Raw genomic sequence first — 19,036 nt, 5'->3', positions numbered from 1 at the left:
ATAACAGCATTATCTATATAGCTGCCATATACTGAACAGTTACTATATTCCAATCATGGTGTGACTCTGCTCCTCTATTCGCCACTACAAACTATTAAAAAGGGCTTCACAGATGGGAAAGCTTTGGACCAGAGAGGTCAAATCTAAAGTCTGAATATCAGGCAACTATTATCTAGACTTTGAACGTAAGGGTCTCTGACTCTAAGCCACGAAAGGGCACAGCACTTGAAAGGCAAAGTTGAGTTTCCATAATGAATGTACTAAGGAAGAGTCCAAGTTCAAAGTTTAAGTTTTACATTTACTTGCTTCTGAATAAATTAAAACCTAATGCCAACTGATATTTCAGCATTTTTTTTTCCTGAGGAATACATCCAGATGTGCTATCCTCACTAATAATGAGAAAGACTTTAAAGGCACAAAGCAGCTGACCTAGAATGGTACTATTATCTCACAGTAACAATTCTTTATTCAAAGAGACAAACTGTTAGAATTCTCAAACCTTAAACCTAACACTAATTTTCTTTCCAATCAGTCTACAGGCAAATTATTATACAATATACTCCTGAGAATAGACAACTTCTCTCAAGTATCGTAACACAATGAAAAAGCAATACACAGAATAGAAGAAATAAGGCAGAATAACATTTATTTTACCTGTTTCCTTCATTAAAGATATGCTTTCTTCTTTTCGTTCATCATACACTCTAGTACCAGCTACTTCTCTTAATAGTTTTAGTCTCTGAGAATCTGGTGCTGTTGCCATCTGGTTAATCTAAAAATTTTAGAAAAATAATTATTTACAGAGCTAGATTGCTCTTTAAGAACTCTACCTTGAAAGGTATTCACATACCAAGTTTTAAGTATCAGTTCACAATAGGAGAACAGCAATGAACAGAAAAGATCTTACCCTCAAGAAACCTACATTCTAGTGGGAAAAAAAAACAGGAAGCATACATACCATTACATTATAAGTGCCATGAGGAAAAACAAAACAAAATAAGAAATTGTAGCATAAAGAGTTAGGGTGACGGCAGTGCTCTTATAAAAGACGCAGACAACGTGGATGGTTTCTATGAAATGACCTTGAGCAGAAATTGAAACAATACAAAGGGACCTATGCTGCATGCACGCAGGAAGTCTCAGGTAATTGCTTTCAAATCAGCCTCCTTTTAAAGAAATTTCTCACAAAGACAGTCTCTTCAAAAATCTCGCTCTTGAAAGTGAAACACATATTCCTGCTAATCCCTTTTTCTGAATGTTAACTTTCCAACACATAGCTAAAAACACCTCCAACATGAAATAAGAAGTGGACATTTTAAAAGGATTCTCCCCTAGTCCAAAATAGCACAACAGGTAACTATTAGGACACTGCAGGGTATGTTCTAAGAAAAATAAATTATTTTAGATATATACAGTTAAAATATATGAGGAAATAGTAGAACAATCAGCTCAAGTATATAACTCCTAAAAACTGTAAAAAATACAATTCGATTGAGGGAAAATAACGTAGCATTATGGCAGATTTCTGGTAATGTAAGCTTTCTAGTGTGTTATACTAACAGAGAGAGTATTAATTTCAGAAAGTAACTTTTTTCAAATGTAATTTTTATAAAGTTTCTACAATACTCTTAACTTCTATAAACCAAAAATATATGCAGATCACTAAGAAAACATGATCCACTTAAATAATTCTGCTGAAATACTTTTATCCCACTATGCAATGGATCTGTTTTGCACTTTATGGCCACAAAAAAGGTATTATTAATACAAACTCCAGTGCAAAATAAATCAATGAAAACAGAAGATAGTAAGGTCCATTTTCACCCGAATTTAACCATTAGAATGAAATAAAATTCATCATTCAATGAATATAATCAGAAAACAAATTCCATTTAAAAAGATACACATTTTTTACCTTTCCTTGTTTAACAATATAATAAGGATTGCTTCGAGAAAAACCAGCACTTTCAAGGAGATTCATCACATCATTTTTCCTGTTGATAAACAATTAAAAATTTTTTCAAATATATAACAATCTAACAATAGGCAAAGAATACACTAACCCTTGAGTTAAGTAGCATGAAGAACTACAGAACAGTCATTAAATATCATTCATATCAGCCTCAGGGAATCTTCTGATTCTTATGCTTGAACTCTAAATAATGATTTGCTGAACACGAGACAAAAGTACCTCATACATGAGCCAAGTAAAATACTTACACTCTTTTGTATAAAAATTATAAGCATAAAAATGCTTACGTGACCATTTTCTTGTCTAAGAAATACTGATCCTTTTTGGCACCGATAACTCTCCGAAGTGAAACTTCCTCTTTGTCGATCTAAGAAAAAAACATAAATGCTCTAACATAAATCTAACAGTAAATGTTTTGGAAACATTTCAGTTAATAGGGTCATTTTAGAGTCCGTCACCATAGCAATTATTTTGAAACTTCAATTGTCTCACTAAAGATATGCTGCTGCTGCTGCTAAGTCACTTCAGTCGTGTCTGACTCTGTGAGACGCCATAGAAAGCAGACCACCAGGTTCTCCCATCCCTGGGATTCTCCAGGCAAGAACACTGGAGTGGGTTGCCATTTCCTTCTCCAATGCAGAAAAGTGAAAAGTGAAAGTGAAGTCACTCAGTCATGCCCAACTCTTAGCGACCTCATAGACTACAGCCTACCAGGCTCCTCTGCCCATGGGATTTTCCAGGCAAGCGTAGTGGAGTAGGTTGCCATTGCCTTCTCCAAGAAAGATATGCTATGAATACTCAATTCCATGACAAAGACCTTTTTTTACAACAGCTTGCACATTCCCACTTGTTTACCAGAATATTCAAAACTTTAAGATAAAGTTAGTATGTAAGCTATAGCTATTTTAGTATAAACTAAATCATAAAAGCCTTCCTGGGTAGCTAAAACAGTAAAGAATTGGCCTTCCATGCAGGAAACCTGGGTTTGATCCCTGTGTTGGGAAGATCCCCTGGAGAAGGACATGGCAACCCACTCCAATATTCTTGTCTGGAGAATTCCATGGACAGAGGAGCCTGGAAGGCTATAGTCCAGGGACTCACAAGGAGTTGGACACAAATGAGTGACTAACACACACAAATCATAAAAGCCTAAGTACAGCTATAAATAAAAGTTTCAAAACATGAAAAAAGTCAGCTGCATCAATAAAATTCTCAACATTATTACTGAAAAGAAAAAAACAGTTACTCACCGGTAACCGGTTATCTGAATTGTCAAAAATAATCTCCACAAAAGCAGAAATAACACGAGGACCAGTACCCTCCTAAAACACAAGAAAAAATTAATGTTATTTAAATGGTATTTTCATATTCTTTAAATACTTTTGAAGTTTAGTGCAGGTAACAAGCCTGATTCAAAGGAGGAAAATTTCTGTCAGACGAGAATATCACAGCAATCCAGTCTATGCCCCAACCACTAATGCCAAAGAAGCTGAAGTTACATGATTCTATGAAGACCTACAAGACCTTCTAGAACTAACACCCCCAAAATGAGGTCCTTTTCATTATGGGGGACTGGAATGCAAAAGTAGGAAGTCAAGAGATACCTGAACTAACAGACAAGTTTGGCCTGGGGAGTACAAAATGAAGCTGGGCAAAGGCTAACAGAGTTTTACAGTTTTACCAGAGTTAACACTGGTCATAGCAAACACCCTCTTCCTACAACACAAGAGAAGACTCTACACATGGACATCACCAGATGGTCAATACAGAAATCAGATGGATTATATTTTTTGCAACAGAAGATGGAGAAACTCTATACAGTCAGCAAAAACAAGACCAGGAGCTGACCATGGCTCAGATCATAATTCCTTTTTAAAAATTCAGACTTAAATTGACTAAAGTAGCGAAAACCACCAGACCATTCAGGTCTGACCTAAATCAAATCCCTTGCGATTATATAGTGGAAGTGACAAACAGATTCAAGGGATTAGATCTGATAGACAGAGTGCCTTAAGAACTATGGATGGAGGTTCATGACATTGTACAGGAGGCAATGATCAAGACCATCCCCCAGAAGAAGAAATGCAAAAAGGCAAAATGGTTGTCTGAGGAGGAAATACAAATAGCTGTGAAAAGAAGAGAAGCGAAAGGCAAAGGAGAAAAGGAAAGATATCACCATCTGAATGCAGAGTTCTAAAGAATAGCAAGGAGGTAAGAAAGTCTTCCTAAGCGATCAATGCAAAGAAATAGAGGAAAACAATAGAATGGGAAAGACTAGAGAACTCTTCAAGAAAATTAGAGATATCAAGGGTACTTTTCATGCAAAGATGGGCACAATAAAGGACAGAAATGGTATGAATCTAACAGAAGCAGAAGATATTAAAAGGTGGCAAGAATACACAAAAGAACTATACAAAAAAGATTTTCATGATCCAGATAACCACAATGGTGTCATCACCTACCGAGAGCCAGACATCCTGGAGTGTGAACTCAAGTGGGCCTTAGGAAGCATCACTATGAACAAAGCTAGTGGAGGTGATAGAATTCCAGCTAAGCTATTTCAAATCCTAAAAGATGATGCTGTGAAAGTGCTGCACTGGATATACCAGCAAATTTGGAAAACTCAGCAGTGGCCACAGGACTGGAAAGGGTCAGTTTTCATTCAATCCCAAAGAAAGGAAATGCCAGAGAATGCTCAAACTACTACACAACTGGATTCATCTCACATGCTAGCAAAGTAATGCTCAAAATTCCCCAAGCCAGGCTTCAATAGTACATGAATCTAGAACTTCCAGATGTTGAAGCTGGATTTAGGAAAGGCAGAGGAATCAGAGATCATACTGCCAACGTCCAATGGATCATAGAAAAAGCAAGAGAGCTCCAGAAAAACACCTACTTCTGCTTTATTCATTACACCAAAGCCTTGGACTGTGTGGATCACAACAAACTGTGGAAAATTCTTAAAGAGATGGGAAATAACAGACCACGTGACCTGCCTCCTGAGAAATCTGTATGCATGTCAGAAGCAACAGTTAGAACCGGACATGGAACAACAGACTGGTTCCAAATCGGGAAAGGAATAAGTCAAGGCTATATATTGTCAACCTGCTTATTTAACTTATGTGCAGAGTACATCATGCAAAATGTCAGACTGGCTGAAGCACAACCTGGAATCAAGATTGCTGGGAGAAATATCAATAACCTCAGATATGCAGATGACACCACCCTTATGGCAGAAAGCGAAGAAGAGCTAAAGAGCCTCTTGATGAAAGTCAAGGAGAGTGAAAAAGTTGGCTTAAAGGTCAACATTCAAAAAACGAAGATCATGGCATCGGTCCCATTACTTCATGGCAAGCAGATGGGAAAACAATGGAAACAGTGACAGACTTTATTTTCTTGGGCTCCAAAATCACTGCATATGGTGACTGCAGCCATGAAATTAACAGACTCCTTGGAAGAAAAGCTATGACTAACCTAGACAGCATATTAAAAAAGCAGAGACATTACTTTGCTAACAAAGGTCCATCTAGTTAAAGCTATAGTTTTTCCAGTAGTCATGTATGGATGTGAGAGTTGGACTGTAAAGAAAGCTGAGCGCTGAAGAATTGATGCTTTTGAACTGTGGGATTGGAGAAGACTCTCAAGAGTCCCTTGGACTGCAAGGATATCAAACCAGTCAATCCCAAAGGAAATCAGTCCTGAATATTCATTGGAAGGACTAATACTGAAGCTGAAGCGCCAATACTCTGGCCACCAGATGTGAACAACTGACTCTTTAGAAAAGACCCTGATGCTGGGCAAGACTGAAGGCAGGAGAAGGGGACGAAAGAGGACTGAGATGGTTGGATGGCATCACGATCTCGATGGACTTGAGTTTGAGCAAGTTCCGGGAGTTGATGATGGACAGGAAAGCCTGGCATGTTGCACTCCATGGGGTTGCAAAGAGTTGGACACAAACTAAGCGACTGAACTGTACTGAGAAAATCCTCTTGCCAAAGCAGCAGACACCGGATTAGGATAACAATACTCAACCACAGAGCCTTCTTTTTCTCCTCCAAATAGACTTTAACTATGAATTTAAAAAGAGAACTATGCAAAAGATGTCAAAGTTAGATGTAAATAGATTTTATTCTACATACCACTTCATTTGAGCACAAGACCCCATAGCCACCCAATTTTACCTATTTGCTAATACATAAAACTTTGAGACTTTCACTTACAGATTCATCTTAATGTTAGAAAGGAACCCTAACAAAGCATATAATTACTGGAACTGTCTTTTTAAACATTTGAGATACTCTGTATAATTTTAAATCTGCTATAAAAACATACACATTTAACATATCACATTTTGATCAATTTGTGACCCAGATACTTACCAAGCCCAGATAATTTCTAGATTGTGAACACTGTTATGAAGTAGTTCAATACAATAAAGAATAACACCTAAAGAAACTATTCTTTTTATGCTAATCTGAGAAACCTAAACAGAGATTTGCTTATAGGGAATCAATCCTGATTACGAGACTAAAAATTCAAATAAAAAAATTAAAATTAAAATTTAAGAGTGGGAGGAAGGAATTCCTTGCCAGTCCTGTGGTTAGGACTTGGTGCTTTCACTACCGTGGCCTTGGTTCAATCCCTGGTTGAGGAATTAAGATCCCGCAAGGCACATGGCACAACCAGAAAAAAAGAGTGGGCAGGGGTAGTGGGGGATAATGGTTAGAAAAGAACTTTAAGTCTGAGAGATACTGTGTAGATACATTGAAGAATCCTGCTTTCTGGTCTTAAAAGTAATTATAAGCTATATTTAAATAAGACAGATAAGGTATACCATTTTATCATAGACTTTATACTTTCTTACCTTAAAAGTATTTACTATTTATAATTTAATGAAAACATTCTAACAATTTTCATTACTATAAACATACTTTCTTATTGGAAAATAATGTTACCATTTAAGTACAAATATGGCTAAAAATAATTTTATGTTTTTAAGTTTGTAATGGTTGCTTTTCTGTGGCTCCATATTAACTTGATTCTGAGTCTCAAACTTTCTAAACCCCAACCTAATTCGTTTTTCTCCTCAGCAAATCAGATTCCAGACCCTTACCAGGCCATACTCTTTAAATAAATAATTTATATTTATATGGAAGATATATTCATCCATAGGGAACTCCTACAATTTTTTTAACCATTATATAAAAATTAAGCCTTTATCCTGCATTAATATAGTACACTAAATTTCACAATTACAGAACAATTTACATAAGAAACATATTGTGTCATGTTCACAAAAGATCTGAAACTTGAAAAAATAATTTTGTTTAGCGGAACTGACAATGTATTTTTAGAAGTACTTAAAACCAGTAATGTTTTAAAGCAGTCTCACTCACATGTAACAAAGCCAATCGCTGTTCCGGACGAAGATGACTAAACTCATCACTGAGAACAAACTGAATTGCTAGAAACATAAAAACAACTATTAGTACAATCTAAAAAAGATTTATGCTTTAGTTATAATCTCCCGTACCTTCAGAGAACACAGGGTTTCTATCAGGTAATGAACAATACAGACTAACTGTTTCATATAGACAAAAGGAATGCAGAAAATTTGCCTGTACAGATTAATCACCTACGAAATGATGATATTAGAAAAATATTAACAAGCTTTCACTAAAACATTTAAGGTAAGAAAATAAAAAGAAAACACTGAAATACACAAAAAGACAAGTAGAAGTAAGGTGTGACTTGATCAGAGTATACATGTTCAGGTTTCATGCTGTATTTGCTTTTATCCACTACATATAAATGATATAAATTAAAATATTTAACAAAATAGGATATATTCCTATAATATCATTAATTGGATACTTTGGCTAAAGAAACAGAACCAAGTAGGAAATACTGGGAAACACTTCAGATTTCCACTCTCTGCTGCAGTACCTACATGCCCTTTGTCTTCTATAAAGAAGAAGGTGTCATTCATGCCACTTCCTCAGAATGCCTAACTGGACGACCCTCTCCTAGAAATGTAACTCTTTACTCAACTTTTGTATTCCCAGTCCACCAGAGAGACTTTTGACACTCTAGAAGACTGAGTGTGTGTATATGAATATGTATGCTGGGGGTGATGGGGGGGATTTGTTTTCTTTTATAATCACCTTGGAGGAGACAAATTCAAACTCCTAGAGATTATGAAATACTTCCACTCCAATCCTACTCTTCTCACCATCCCCAAATTACAACTACTGATGGGATTCAGAGTGCCCTTTAGAGCTGTGAGCAGAGAAGGGACAGAACCTCTACTATTACTAATGCCCCTTTTCCTCAAGCACCACTCAATTAAGACGTTCAAAAATTCTTCAACCTACTCTATATAGTCCAAATCTGTTAAAATATTTTTCCTCCCCAAAGAATTTAACACAGGCATTACTATTCTTAAATGCATTTTAAGAGCTAGTTTTCAAAGCTCTATTTACTACCTTCTGACAACTGTCTTTGTTGAGTCTACAGTTTTTTATACTCTTCCATCTTTTATTAAAATAATTGATTTAGATGAAACAGATAGCTATTTCCCATAACAATATTAACTATTCTACTGCACTTATATTCTTTCTCTCTCTTTCTGCATTTACATTTATATATGGCACTGAAGTTTAGAAAGCACTCCTATACATAAATCTCATTTGATTCTCACAACTCATCGAAGGTAGGCAGGGTAAATACCTGTTTTTAAAGTTAAAGACTACTTTGAGAAGTTGTTTTGCATAATCTCACATGGCTAATTAGCCACTAGCGCAGAGCTCAGATTCTTACACTCTAAACCCTCTACATTAAATTTCAATCGTGTTTGAAGAAGTATTTCTTCTGTTTCATGCAGACATAACCTCAGATAAACTACCTGAAGATACCTAGGTCTTATTATATTTAGAATTCAAAATATAATACCTACCATAAAAAAAGTTACTTTTTCCAGATCCATTTCTGCCCACTGTAAAATTTCAAAATGTTATTTTGTATAAAAAACAGTAAAATTTTAAACTGAAAGTATTCAAAGATATAAAATCCTATTTTCTAACAAAACATCTTAAAACTTAAATACTAACAGAACAGTGAACAGCAAATAATAAAACAGCTTTAATTACCAAATGAGTACAGTTTTTGTTTCATCATCAGTTTTTTTCTTAAAGAAATTTATTTCATTGTTTACTTTTTTGCTCTTTCTCAATAGTTTAAAATTAAAAGGAATAACTAAACATATTACCTGGTCTTCATTACAATGGACATGTAATTCTATTTTAATTGTATATAATACATCTAACAATTTAAACATTCACATGCTAAAATTTTAAAATACTTTAACAGTCATTAAAAATTCTCAAACCATTTCCATATTAAAACTGTTTTCTGATCAGCCCTATACATCAAGTACAGTCTCTCAGAATCACAAAAATACAGACAACTATAAGGCACTTGTTTTACTACCTGCATTCAGAAATAAGCAATTCTATACATAAAAGAAAATCAAATGCATCAGGTATAATGAATTTATTTGAACTTTTCTGTTCAGCAGAATTTTCATTAAGAGTCATGAATAACTATGTCACTCTCTCAATCTTGACCAATATCCTGAACAATTTAGCCCCAAAGTCATTATCTTTAATCCAAAGTAAATTCTAAAGAGATCAGAAAATAATGAAGTGCTTTAAAAAAAAAAAAAGGCATACAACAGACTCAGGCCAACTTGAAGGGGGTCTTCTACTAGGGAAATCTAGGATAATTTGAACACTAAAATAATTAGATGAATTATAAATTAGGGCTTGGGTGGAAGTGGAGAAGAATAATTCATGAGTCCATACTGAAAATATAAAAATAAACAAACAGCTAAGGAGAAAGGATGCTTGATTATAGTAATATACCAAAGGGTAAATGTGAGAGGAGTGCTGGAAATAGAATATCATCATCCTGTAACTACCAGAATAAAGGCAAGAATTATTGATGAATACTAAATCTAAGGGGGAATTTTGATAAGGAACACAGTATTTGCATGGTCCCCAAATCTCTCCACATTATTTATCAGTTGCAAAGGAAAAAACACTACTATAGTGGAAAAATGACACACTCTTTACTGATCAAAAGTATAATCATCAATAAGCAGCAGATGGAGATCGTGTGCCTCCACATGGAGTACCCTGAAAAGGACACATCATTTACATAATATTTCTCAAAACCAACATTGTAAAAGACAAAGGCTGTGGAAATGACCCAGATTAAATGAGAATAAAGAGACGTGATAACTAAATGCAACACCTGATCCTAAATTAAATCCTGTACTGGGGTGGGGGGAAATGTTATAAAGAACATTTCTTGGTCAGTCAACATAAATAGAAAATAAAAATAAATGACTACTGTATTGATGCTAAATTTACTGACATTGATAACTCTACTGTGATTATATAAGATGGCTTCACAAAATCTGTCTAGAAGTGATCCAGCGTGACCACAAACCAGATATATCTTCTTTGTAAAGGTATGACCGTCTCCCCTCACTCTTGCCCTCAAACTGCACTCTCCCATTAAGGCCCTAGCAGCTAAGCAGGCTTGGGGCTCTGTTTTCCAGGAAAGCAGGGGACTAACACAAGTATAGATCATTAACAAGAAATAGCTATCTCTGGGTAGAGGGACTACAGTTTAATTCTTTTTTCTTTTAGCTTCTATGCTCTTTATGTTCTACAAAGTCACGTGTATTTCTTTTGTTAGAAGGATAGGGATAAAGATAACCTTAAAAAGGTTTATGGTTATTACATTTAAACATCAAACAAGTATCAGCACACGAGGTTCTCCCTGCCTTCAAATCATTATTTTTCTAAGGGTCGAAAATCATTAAAGTGGTATGCTTTCAAAAGTTATGTTTAGGATCAATCTCAGTGTATATTACTTTTGGTCTTTCTTACACGATTAACGGACTTGTTTTTATTTTTTAAGATTTTTTTTTTGATGTGGACTGTTTTTAAAGTCTTTATTAAATTTGTGACAATATTATTTCTGCTTTATGCTTTTGTGGCCATAAGGCATGGGGATCTTTGCTCCTGGACCACAGATTGAACCTGCACCTTGTGTATTGGAAGGTGAAGTCTCAACCACTGGACTGCCAGGAAGTCCGGACTTGTTTTTAAAATACATTAAACAATATCATTTTTTTTTTCAGTTAAACAAAAGAACATTTAGATAATTTCCTTTGTAACTGTGACTATTAACAATCCTAATGTTTCAACCAAAGTAGTAAAATAGCTACCTGGTAAGAGGCCCTACCAGAAGAATTGATGCTTTTGAACTGTAGTGTTGGGAGAAGACTCTTGAGAGTCCCTTGGACTGCAGGGAGATCCAACCAGTCCATTCTGAAGGAGATCAGCCCTGGGATTTCTTTGGAGGGAATGATGCTAAAGCTGAAACTCCAGTACTTTGGCCACCTCATGCGAAGAGTTGACTCATGGGAAAAGACTCTGATGCTGGGAGGGATTGGGGGCAGGAGGAGCAGGGGACGACAGAGGATGAGATGGCTGGATGGCATCACTGACTCAATGGATGCAAGTCTGAGTGAACTCCGGGAGTTGGTGATGGACAGGGAGGCCTGGCGTGCTGTGATTCATGAGCTCGCAGAGTCGGACACAACTGAGTGACTAACTGAACTAAACTGAAGAGGCCCTACAGATATAATTTAATCATTCTAGGTAATGATGGCCATTATCTTACAAAACCAAAACAATGGAAATGTCAAGAACAACCAACCAACCAACCAAACATGTCGTAGCTCAGTCCTGTCCGACTCTTTGTGATCCCATGGACTGTAGCTGACCAGGCTCCCTGGTCCATGGGATTTTCCAGGCAAGAGTACTGGAGTGGATTGCCATTTCCTTCTCCAGGGGATCTTCCTGACCCAGGGATCGAACCCGGGTCTCCCTCATTGCAGTCAGACGCTTTACCCTCTAAGCCACCAGGGATAAAATTAGTCCTCCACTGGGTTCCAGACCCAAGGATTTAATCAACCATAGACTGGGGGTTTTCACAAAGTTCCAAAAACAAACCAGAATTTGCCACAAGCTGGCAACTATTTACACATGATGTACATTGTATTTACAGCTATTTACATAGCATTTACACTGTATTACAAGTAATCTAGGGATATGCTTAGGTTATATGCAAAAAGACTAAGATTTCATAACAAGTTTTAGTCACATCCAAGATACCAAAGAGAAACTATAACTGTATAAAACTGATATTAAGATATTTAACCACTTCTAATTTATGAGTTAAGGAAATAATCTAAATCTAGTAATTATTCACGTTTCTCCATTTCTAAAGATTTTCTGATTGATGAAAATCAGAAGATGCTTATAATCAAAATGTAAGTAAAACTCTAGTACAATCAATCTATTCTTATAGCACACTAATTAATGATTTTTCAGTAGGTTAAGGCAGAAGGAAAAGTATGTTTTTATTACCAACTACAAAGCTGCAACTGATGTTTCAAAGGCAGGCTTTTTTGTGCCCTCAATTTTTAAATTTTATTATTTATTTCAAAATAAAATATGATTCTCAAAAGTTTCTCTGGGAACATTAGTATTCACTGTTCACCCTTATTTCTGTATTGTCAACTAAACTGGCACTTGCCAAGAGCATTTGCCAGCAACAGAACAACAAGGGCATTTGCCATTTGCCTCTGCAGAGATTGAACCCTGTGCTGCTGCAGCTGCTGGCCTTCAGCACACCCGAGCTGAATTCAGGGTGGAGAGTCAGGCACTGTGCTCACTCTCACTTTCCCACCAGGGAAACTGGTGCAACAGGTCTTCAGATAGATATTTTCAGGAACTGATTTCATGATCCCAATCCCTGCATCTCTTCAGATCTAGAAAATAACTAAATCCCTCATGATGACATTCTCTCCTCTTGACTAGCAGAAAACTTTGTCAAGTAAGCGCTTGCAAAGTAATGTTCAAAATTCTCCAAGCAAGGCTTCAGTTCTCCTAAACAGAGAACTCCCAGATGTTCAAGCTGGATTTAGAAAAGGCACAAGAACCAGAGATCAAATTGCCAACGTCCACTGGATCGAAGAAAAGCAAGAGAGTTCCCAAAAAATATCCACCTCTGCTTCACTGACTACGCTAAAGCCTTTGACTGTGTGCATCACAACAAACTGTGGAAAATTCTTCAAGAGATGAGACTACCAGACCACCTTACCTGCCTCCAGAGAAACCTGTTAGAACAGTTAGAACTCAACATGGAACAATGGACTGGTTCAAAATAGGGAAAGGAGTGCATCAAGACTGTATATTTTCACCCTGCTTATTTAACTTATATGTAGAGTACATCATGAGAAATGCTGGGCTGGATGAAGCACAGGCTGGAATCAAGATTGCCGGGAGAAATATCAATCACCTCAGATAAGCAGATGATATACCACCCTTATGGCAGAAAGCGAAGAGGAACTGAAGAGCCTCTTGCTGAAGGTGAAAGAGGAGAGTGAAAACGCTGGCTTTAATACTCAACATTCAAAAAATGACGACCACGGCATCCAGTCCCATCTTTTCATGGCAAATAGATGGGGAAATAATGGAAACAGTGAGACTTTATTTTTCAGGGCTCCAAAATCACTGCAGATGGTGACTGCAGCCATGAAATTAAAAGACGCTTGCTTCTTGGAAGAAAAGCTATGACTAACCTAGACAGCATATTAAAAAGCAGACATTACTTTGCCTACAAAGGTCTGCCTAGTCAAAGCTATGGTTTTTCCAGTAGTCGTGTATGGATGTGAGAGTTGGACCATAAAGAAGGCTGAGCACCAAGAATTGATGCTTTTGAATTGTGGTGTTGGAGAAGACTCTTGGGAGTCCCTTGTACTGCAAGGAGATCAAACCAGTCAATCCTAAAGAAAATCAATTCTGAATACTTACTGTAAGGACTGATGTTGAAGCTGAAGCTCCAATACTTTGGCCACCTGATGAGAACGGCCAACTTATTAGAAAAGACCCTGATGCCGGGAAAGATTGAAGGCAGGAGGAGAAGGGGGTGACAGAAATGAGATGGTTGGATCGCATCACCAACTCGATGGACATGAGTCGGAGCAAATTCCAGGAGATGGTAAAGGACAGGGAAGGCTGGCATGCTGCACTCCATGGGGTCACAAAGAGTCAGACACAATTTAGCGACTGAATAGCCACCAAAAGGCTTGAATGCACTGAACTTCCCCTTCACCAAAATCTTAGAGACTGACCTTCCCCCACCGCCTCTTTGGAGCAGTCTCACAGAGTTATCTGAGGTGCTTATCTCCTGGGCTGCAGTCCTCATTTTGCCCCAAATAAAACTTAATTCCCAACTCATGCATTTTTTTTAGTCAACAGTATGAATCTTACCTCAAGCTATGGACTCCATGGTACATACTCTCCCTGACCCCCAATTCATATGTTAAAGCCCTAACCCTACTATGTGAAGCTTTTTGGAGATTAGGGGTCTTTGGGAGGTAATTTACATGAGGTTAGGAGTGAGGCCTTTATGGTAGGACTATTGCTCTTTCAAGAGGGAGAGGTTCAGACAAAGGTTCTCCAGAGCAGTGAAAAAATAAATCCCTGTTGTTTAAGCCATCTAGTCTATGATATTTTGTTGTGGCAGACCAAGCCAACTAGGACACTGTATAGCTGAAATCTATGTTGATAGCGATTCTATACTTTTCTGGTGTCTGCTGCTGCTGCTGCTAAGTCGCTTCAGGCGTGTCCGACTCTGTGAGACCCCATAGACGGCAGCCCACCAGGCTCCCCTGTCCCTGGGATTCTCCAGGCAAGAATACTGGAATGGGTTGCCATTTCCTTCTCCAATGCATGAAAGTGAAAAGTGAAAGTGAAGTTGCTCAGTCGTGTCCGAATCTTAGTGACCCCATGGACTGCCGCCTACCAGGCTCCTCTGCCCATGGGATTTTCCAGGCGAGAGTACTGGAGTGGGGTGCCATTGCCTTCTCCTTTCTGGTGTCTAGAAGCGCTCATTTAATCTGTTCTTTAAAAACTCAGCAGATGGTCAGAAAACACCTGCTGTCTGTATCACTATCATCTGTAGAACCTATATATTAACTATTATATTGAAGGACAATCACCATTAGCCCCCTTATCCTCACATTATTGCTTTCTCATTTAATGTTCCCAACAGCCCTAAGAAACATGTATCATTATTTCCACTTTCCAAGTGAGAAAACTGAAGCATCAGGAAGTCTGAAGAATACATAGCAGAACTGGGATTTGAATCCCATTCTGCCATGATCCAAAGTTTATGCTTTTCCTATCAAGCTGCATGGTCTGTCCTTGGACATTATAATAGGAAAAAAAAAAAAAATCTTAGAACAACCTAATTTGTGAATAAAGAATGGTCATCTTTGAAATACGGCAATAGTGACCATTTTTAAAGTAGGAAATGACATACCAAGAATAGCTGAAATGCTAAATTTAGTGCCATTCACTATAAACTTAAATCTATTAAAACACATACACACAAGGCTACCAAATAAAAATGAATACTCTGTCTTATCCAAGTATTTTTAAATGTAAAAAGGAAGCAATTTCATCAGTGCAGATAAAAGTATTCACACAGAAAAAAAAAACATACAAATTTATGTAATATTAAGACAATTCCTGTCTCCTTAAGCCTAATGTAGGCAAATTTAAACGACTATGTAGACAGAAAACTGACAAGAGTGAACCATGAACACTTACCAATAACATTATGTTTTGAACTGAACGGGTCTACAATTGTTTGATCTCTATAACTTCGAAAACCCTGGATAATAACCTAACAAACAGAAGAGAGATTTTTTTCAGAAAGAAATAACACGCCCCAAAAGAAATAACCTCTAAGCTAGTATTTTCCTTTTGCCCTCCTTCCCTTTCTGGTTTCCCATTTAATGCCAAATAGAAAAATTTCCATGTCAGAGAAGAAAAATTTATCTTGGAAAATGATTTAAAAATCTTCTTAAAACTGCACGTACATCAGTAACCACTGCCAGTGTTGCTTAGGAGAAGTTATAATTAGTAACCTGTTAGGGAGCGCTCAAAATCAAATACACTGGGTAAGGCTGGCTGGAACACTAACCATCAGAGGGCCGGATAAAAGTCTTATCAAGTATGCAAGGGGGCTCAGCGGTCCTGGGCGCCCCTTTCAGTCACACTCTGACCAAAAAAGAGCCGCCCATCCAGGACAGGACTGCTCAGAGTCCAACACATCCAGCCGAGAAACTTCTCTTAAGGAGTGTGAATGGGCTCATTTTCGGGGTGGCCTCCAGCGCGGGAAGACCATTTTGACAGAAAGTAAATAACGGAATGAGGAGGCGCTACACATTCTGCAGGAAAGAGGGACCCTTTCACGTCTCCGGTAACTCGGGGAGGAGCGAGGCCCCTGGCTAAGCTGACACCCAGCTTGGACCCCACAGGCGTCCCGAGGCCGGGGACACCCTCTCTTCACACACGCCACGCAACAGGCTCGCGAGGGGGCTGCCTAGCCCCACAGAACCAAGCTGCTTCTCGTCCACCCGGGAGGGCCCGGTTCCCTCCAAAAGGCCCACTTCGCCAGCCCCTCCAGCTCTCTCCGCTAGAGCCCGCCTCCCTCAGACAAACGCCCTGCGGAGAGGCTCGGGCTGCAAAGGGGCGGCTCGGGCTGCAAAGGGGCGCCCCGAGCTGCGCCCCTCCCCCACAGTCCCTGTCCAGCCCCGCGCCACCCTGCAAGAAGCAACACCCCCGGCAGGAGCAGTCCTCACGAGCCCCTGAGGGGCGGGAGGGACGCACAGGCCTCACCTGCTTTATGTACATGGTTCCGCGCCCCTGGCCGGGGAGAAGGGCTCCCGGCGAGCAGCAACAACTCGGCAGCGGGGTTAGGTGAGGCGCCTAAAGGACCCCACCCCCCAAGGCGCCGCTTGCACCCCTCGAGCCAAACAAAATGGCGGCGCCCATGGAGGCGGAGTCCCCGCCTCGGACGGAACCACCCTCGCAGCTTCCCTCGGAACGTGGGGGGAATCAGAGTCAGATCTGCTCTGTCTTTTTAGCAAAAGAGCCTTCTGCGATGTCGCTAGCTGAATTTCATGTGACTCCTCAATTTTTAAATGAATTTTCCCTGAGAATTAGTCGGAAACTTCATTCGGAAAAGCCTCGGTCGTGAGATTGACCTGTATACCCCCCGAGCGCGCAGCCAATGGTTGCGGCCACAAGGTGGAGAACGGTTCGGCGCCAAAGCTGAGAGAGGGTGTCCAAGCGCCAGTAGCCGTGCGAGTTGACGGCCTCGTGGTCTCGCGCTGTTTGGAAATACCGAGCTGGGGCGGGTGGCGCGGCTCCCCGAACCTGTAGAGTACACGACCTGGGGGGAAACTCGGGGGGCAGAATCCCTGGTCCTCTATTATTCTCTCTCTTGTATAACTTAGAATGGCCCCCGCTGACTTCGGACTCCCCACTCTCAGGACAGCCCCAAATGGACTTGACGCTAGAAAATTAATTTTAATAATGTCATAGTTATTAATATCCCAAAGCTGTTACTGCTCTGCCAACTGGTATAAATCTAGGCAGATTGGACAACTGCAACGCAAAGATTTAGTTAAGATGAAAACCTCTCCCCCCTTTTTTTCCTAACAGCCTAAAAGCTTGGAGGTGCTAGCGGCAACCCTGGGCGTATCTGATCTGCACCAATCGCAGGAGAAAAACTCGGATCTCGGCCGCTGTAAAATTACCTGCCACTCAGCACTCAAGTTGGTCGGTCCTCGCCACCCGTCCCGCTACGGCGGGCAGTTCTAGCGCTGATTATTTCTACATTGAACTATTTCAAATGACTAACTTCGTCCCTGTCAACGCCTCTTGGTGCTGGAAGAAGACTTTATGTACCTTTTTAATAGATGAAGAGGACAGGGACACTTCAGGGAAAACAAATGACTTATTAGAGGAGGCAAGGGAGAGAAAAAGAGCACCTCAGGGAAAACATACCACTTTTAGGAAAGTCAAACCGGACCTTAGGAGAAGAGATGGAAGTCGCTGGTTTTTGCGACTTTGAGTATTACTTCCGTGATGAGACCAAACAAACTGAAAAGTTTTAGTTTGGAGCAGAGAAAGATTCATTGCGAGGAGAATGGGGCAGCTTATGTTCAAAAAGCACAAACTACCCAATGATTTTCTGGGAAGAGTTTTTATAAGCAAATTTTGGAGGAAGGGCTGCAGAGGTGTGTGACCTTCTGGTATAGTAACGGTGATATTCCAGGACTCTCAATTATCAGCCCTCTTGTTCCAGCCAGTCGGGGGTCCACATGCTTGCAATCAGCCTTCATTTACCGTTCTTGATCTGCCTGGGGGACTTTGTGTCTGTAGAAGAACTCAAGAGATGTGTACCAGATTGTAGTGTGTGTACCTTGAAAAAGAACCAGGACCCCTCCCCATCACTGCTCTATTGTTTCTTGCCTCCTTTTAATGTCTTTCTACATTCCTTCACCCCCCTAGTTAGTAACTTTGAGTATCCCCTTTGGAATTCAGGGAAAATCTAGGAGGCTGAAGCCTTTTTCTTACAAACAAGAAATGGGAGACACAGAAAGGTTTTTGGTATGAGGCAGGGCCCCCGGGGTCCTGCCTGGGTTCAGTAACACTCAAAAATCTAACTGCTCCCTTTCTCCGATGGGTCAGTTACTCTGATAACTTTCAGGGTCAGATTGGAGGAATAAATATACTGAATATATTTGCAGGAGAAATACACCTTGCTCAGGACCCAGCCTTCTGTTCGTTTATGGGCTGTGGTGTGGGATCTGGCTAAAGTCTATAAACTGGGTGAAAGGTTGTGATTTTTCTGCTGTGGTGATTGACATCAGCCTCCACTCACCTAAACCTAATCTAATATGGTATGTAAATGAACCTCTACCACAACTGGCTGCCTATTTCACTCCTAGGAACAACGTGGTCTTAGCTGTAACCATAGACTCCTTAAATGTAAGGGCTAAAAATAGAAAATCGTAGATTATAACATAGGAGTAAGTCTTTGTGACTATAAATCAAGCAATGG

At 39.3% G+C, this 19,036-nt stretch overlaps 1 protein-coding gene across 1 annotated transcript in view; it reads right to left on the bottom strand.

Moving 5' to 3' along the window:
- Positions 1-16,913, bottom strand: part of SMC3 (structural maintenance of chromosomes 3) — a 38,446-nt gene extending 21,533 nt beyond the window's left edge. The window contains exons 1-8 of the mRNA XM_068961716.1: positions 16,804-16,913; positions 15,730-15,805; positions 8,928-8,966; positions 7,369-7,436; positions 3,223-3,294; positions 2,260-2,339; positions 1,916-1,994; positions 655-772 (exon numbers count right to left, since the gene is read on the bottom strand). Coding sequence (XP_068817817.1) covers positions 655-772; positions 1,916-1,994; positions 2,260-2,339; positions 3,223-3,294; positions 7,369-7,436; positions 8,928-8,966; positions 15,730-15,805; positions 16,804-16,818 — 547 coding nt within the window. The 5' untranslated portion in view covers positions 16,819-16,913. The remainder of the gene's footprint in view (positions 1-654; positions 773-1,915; positions 1,995-2,259; positions 2,340-3,222; positions 3,295-7,368; positions 7,437-8,927; positions 8,967-15,729; positions 15,806-16,803) is intronic.
- Positions 16,914-19,036: the final 2,123 nt, after the last annotated feature.

The sequence above is a fragment of the Capricornis sumatraensis genome, chromosome 23 (assembly GCF_032405125.1).
Source record: "Capricornis sumatraensis isolate serow.1 chromosome 23, serow.2, whole genome shotgun sequence".
Taxonomy (NCBI): Eukaryota; Metazoa; Chordata; class Mammalia; order Artiodactyla; family Bovidae; genus Capricornis; species Capricornis sumatraensis.
This window is presented reverse-complemented; position numbering and strand designations above follow the sequence as displayed.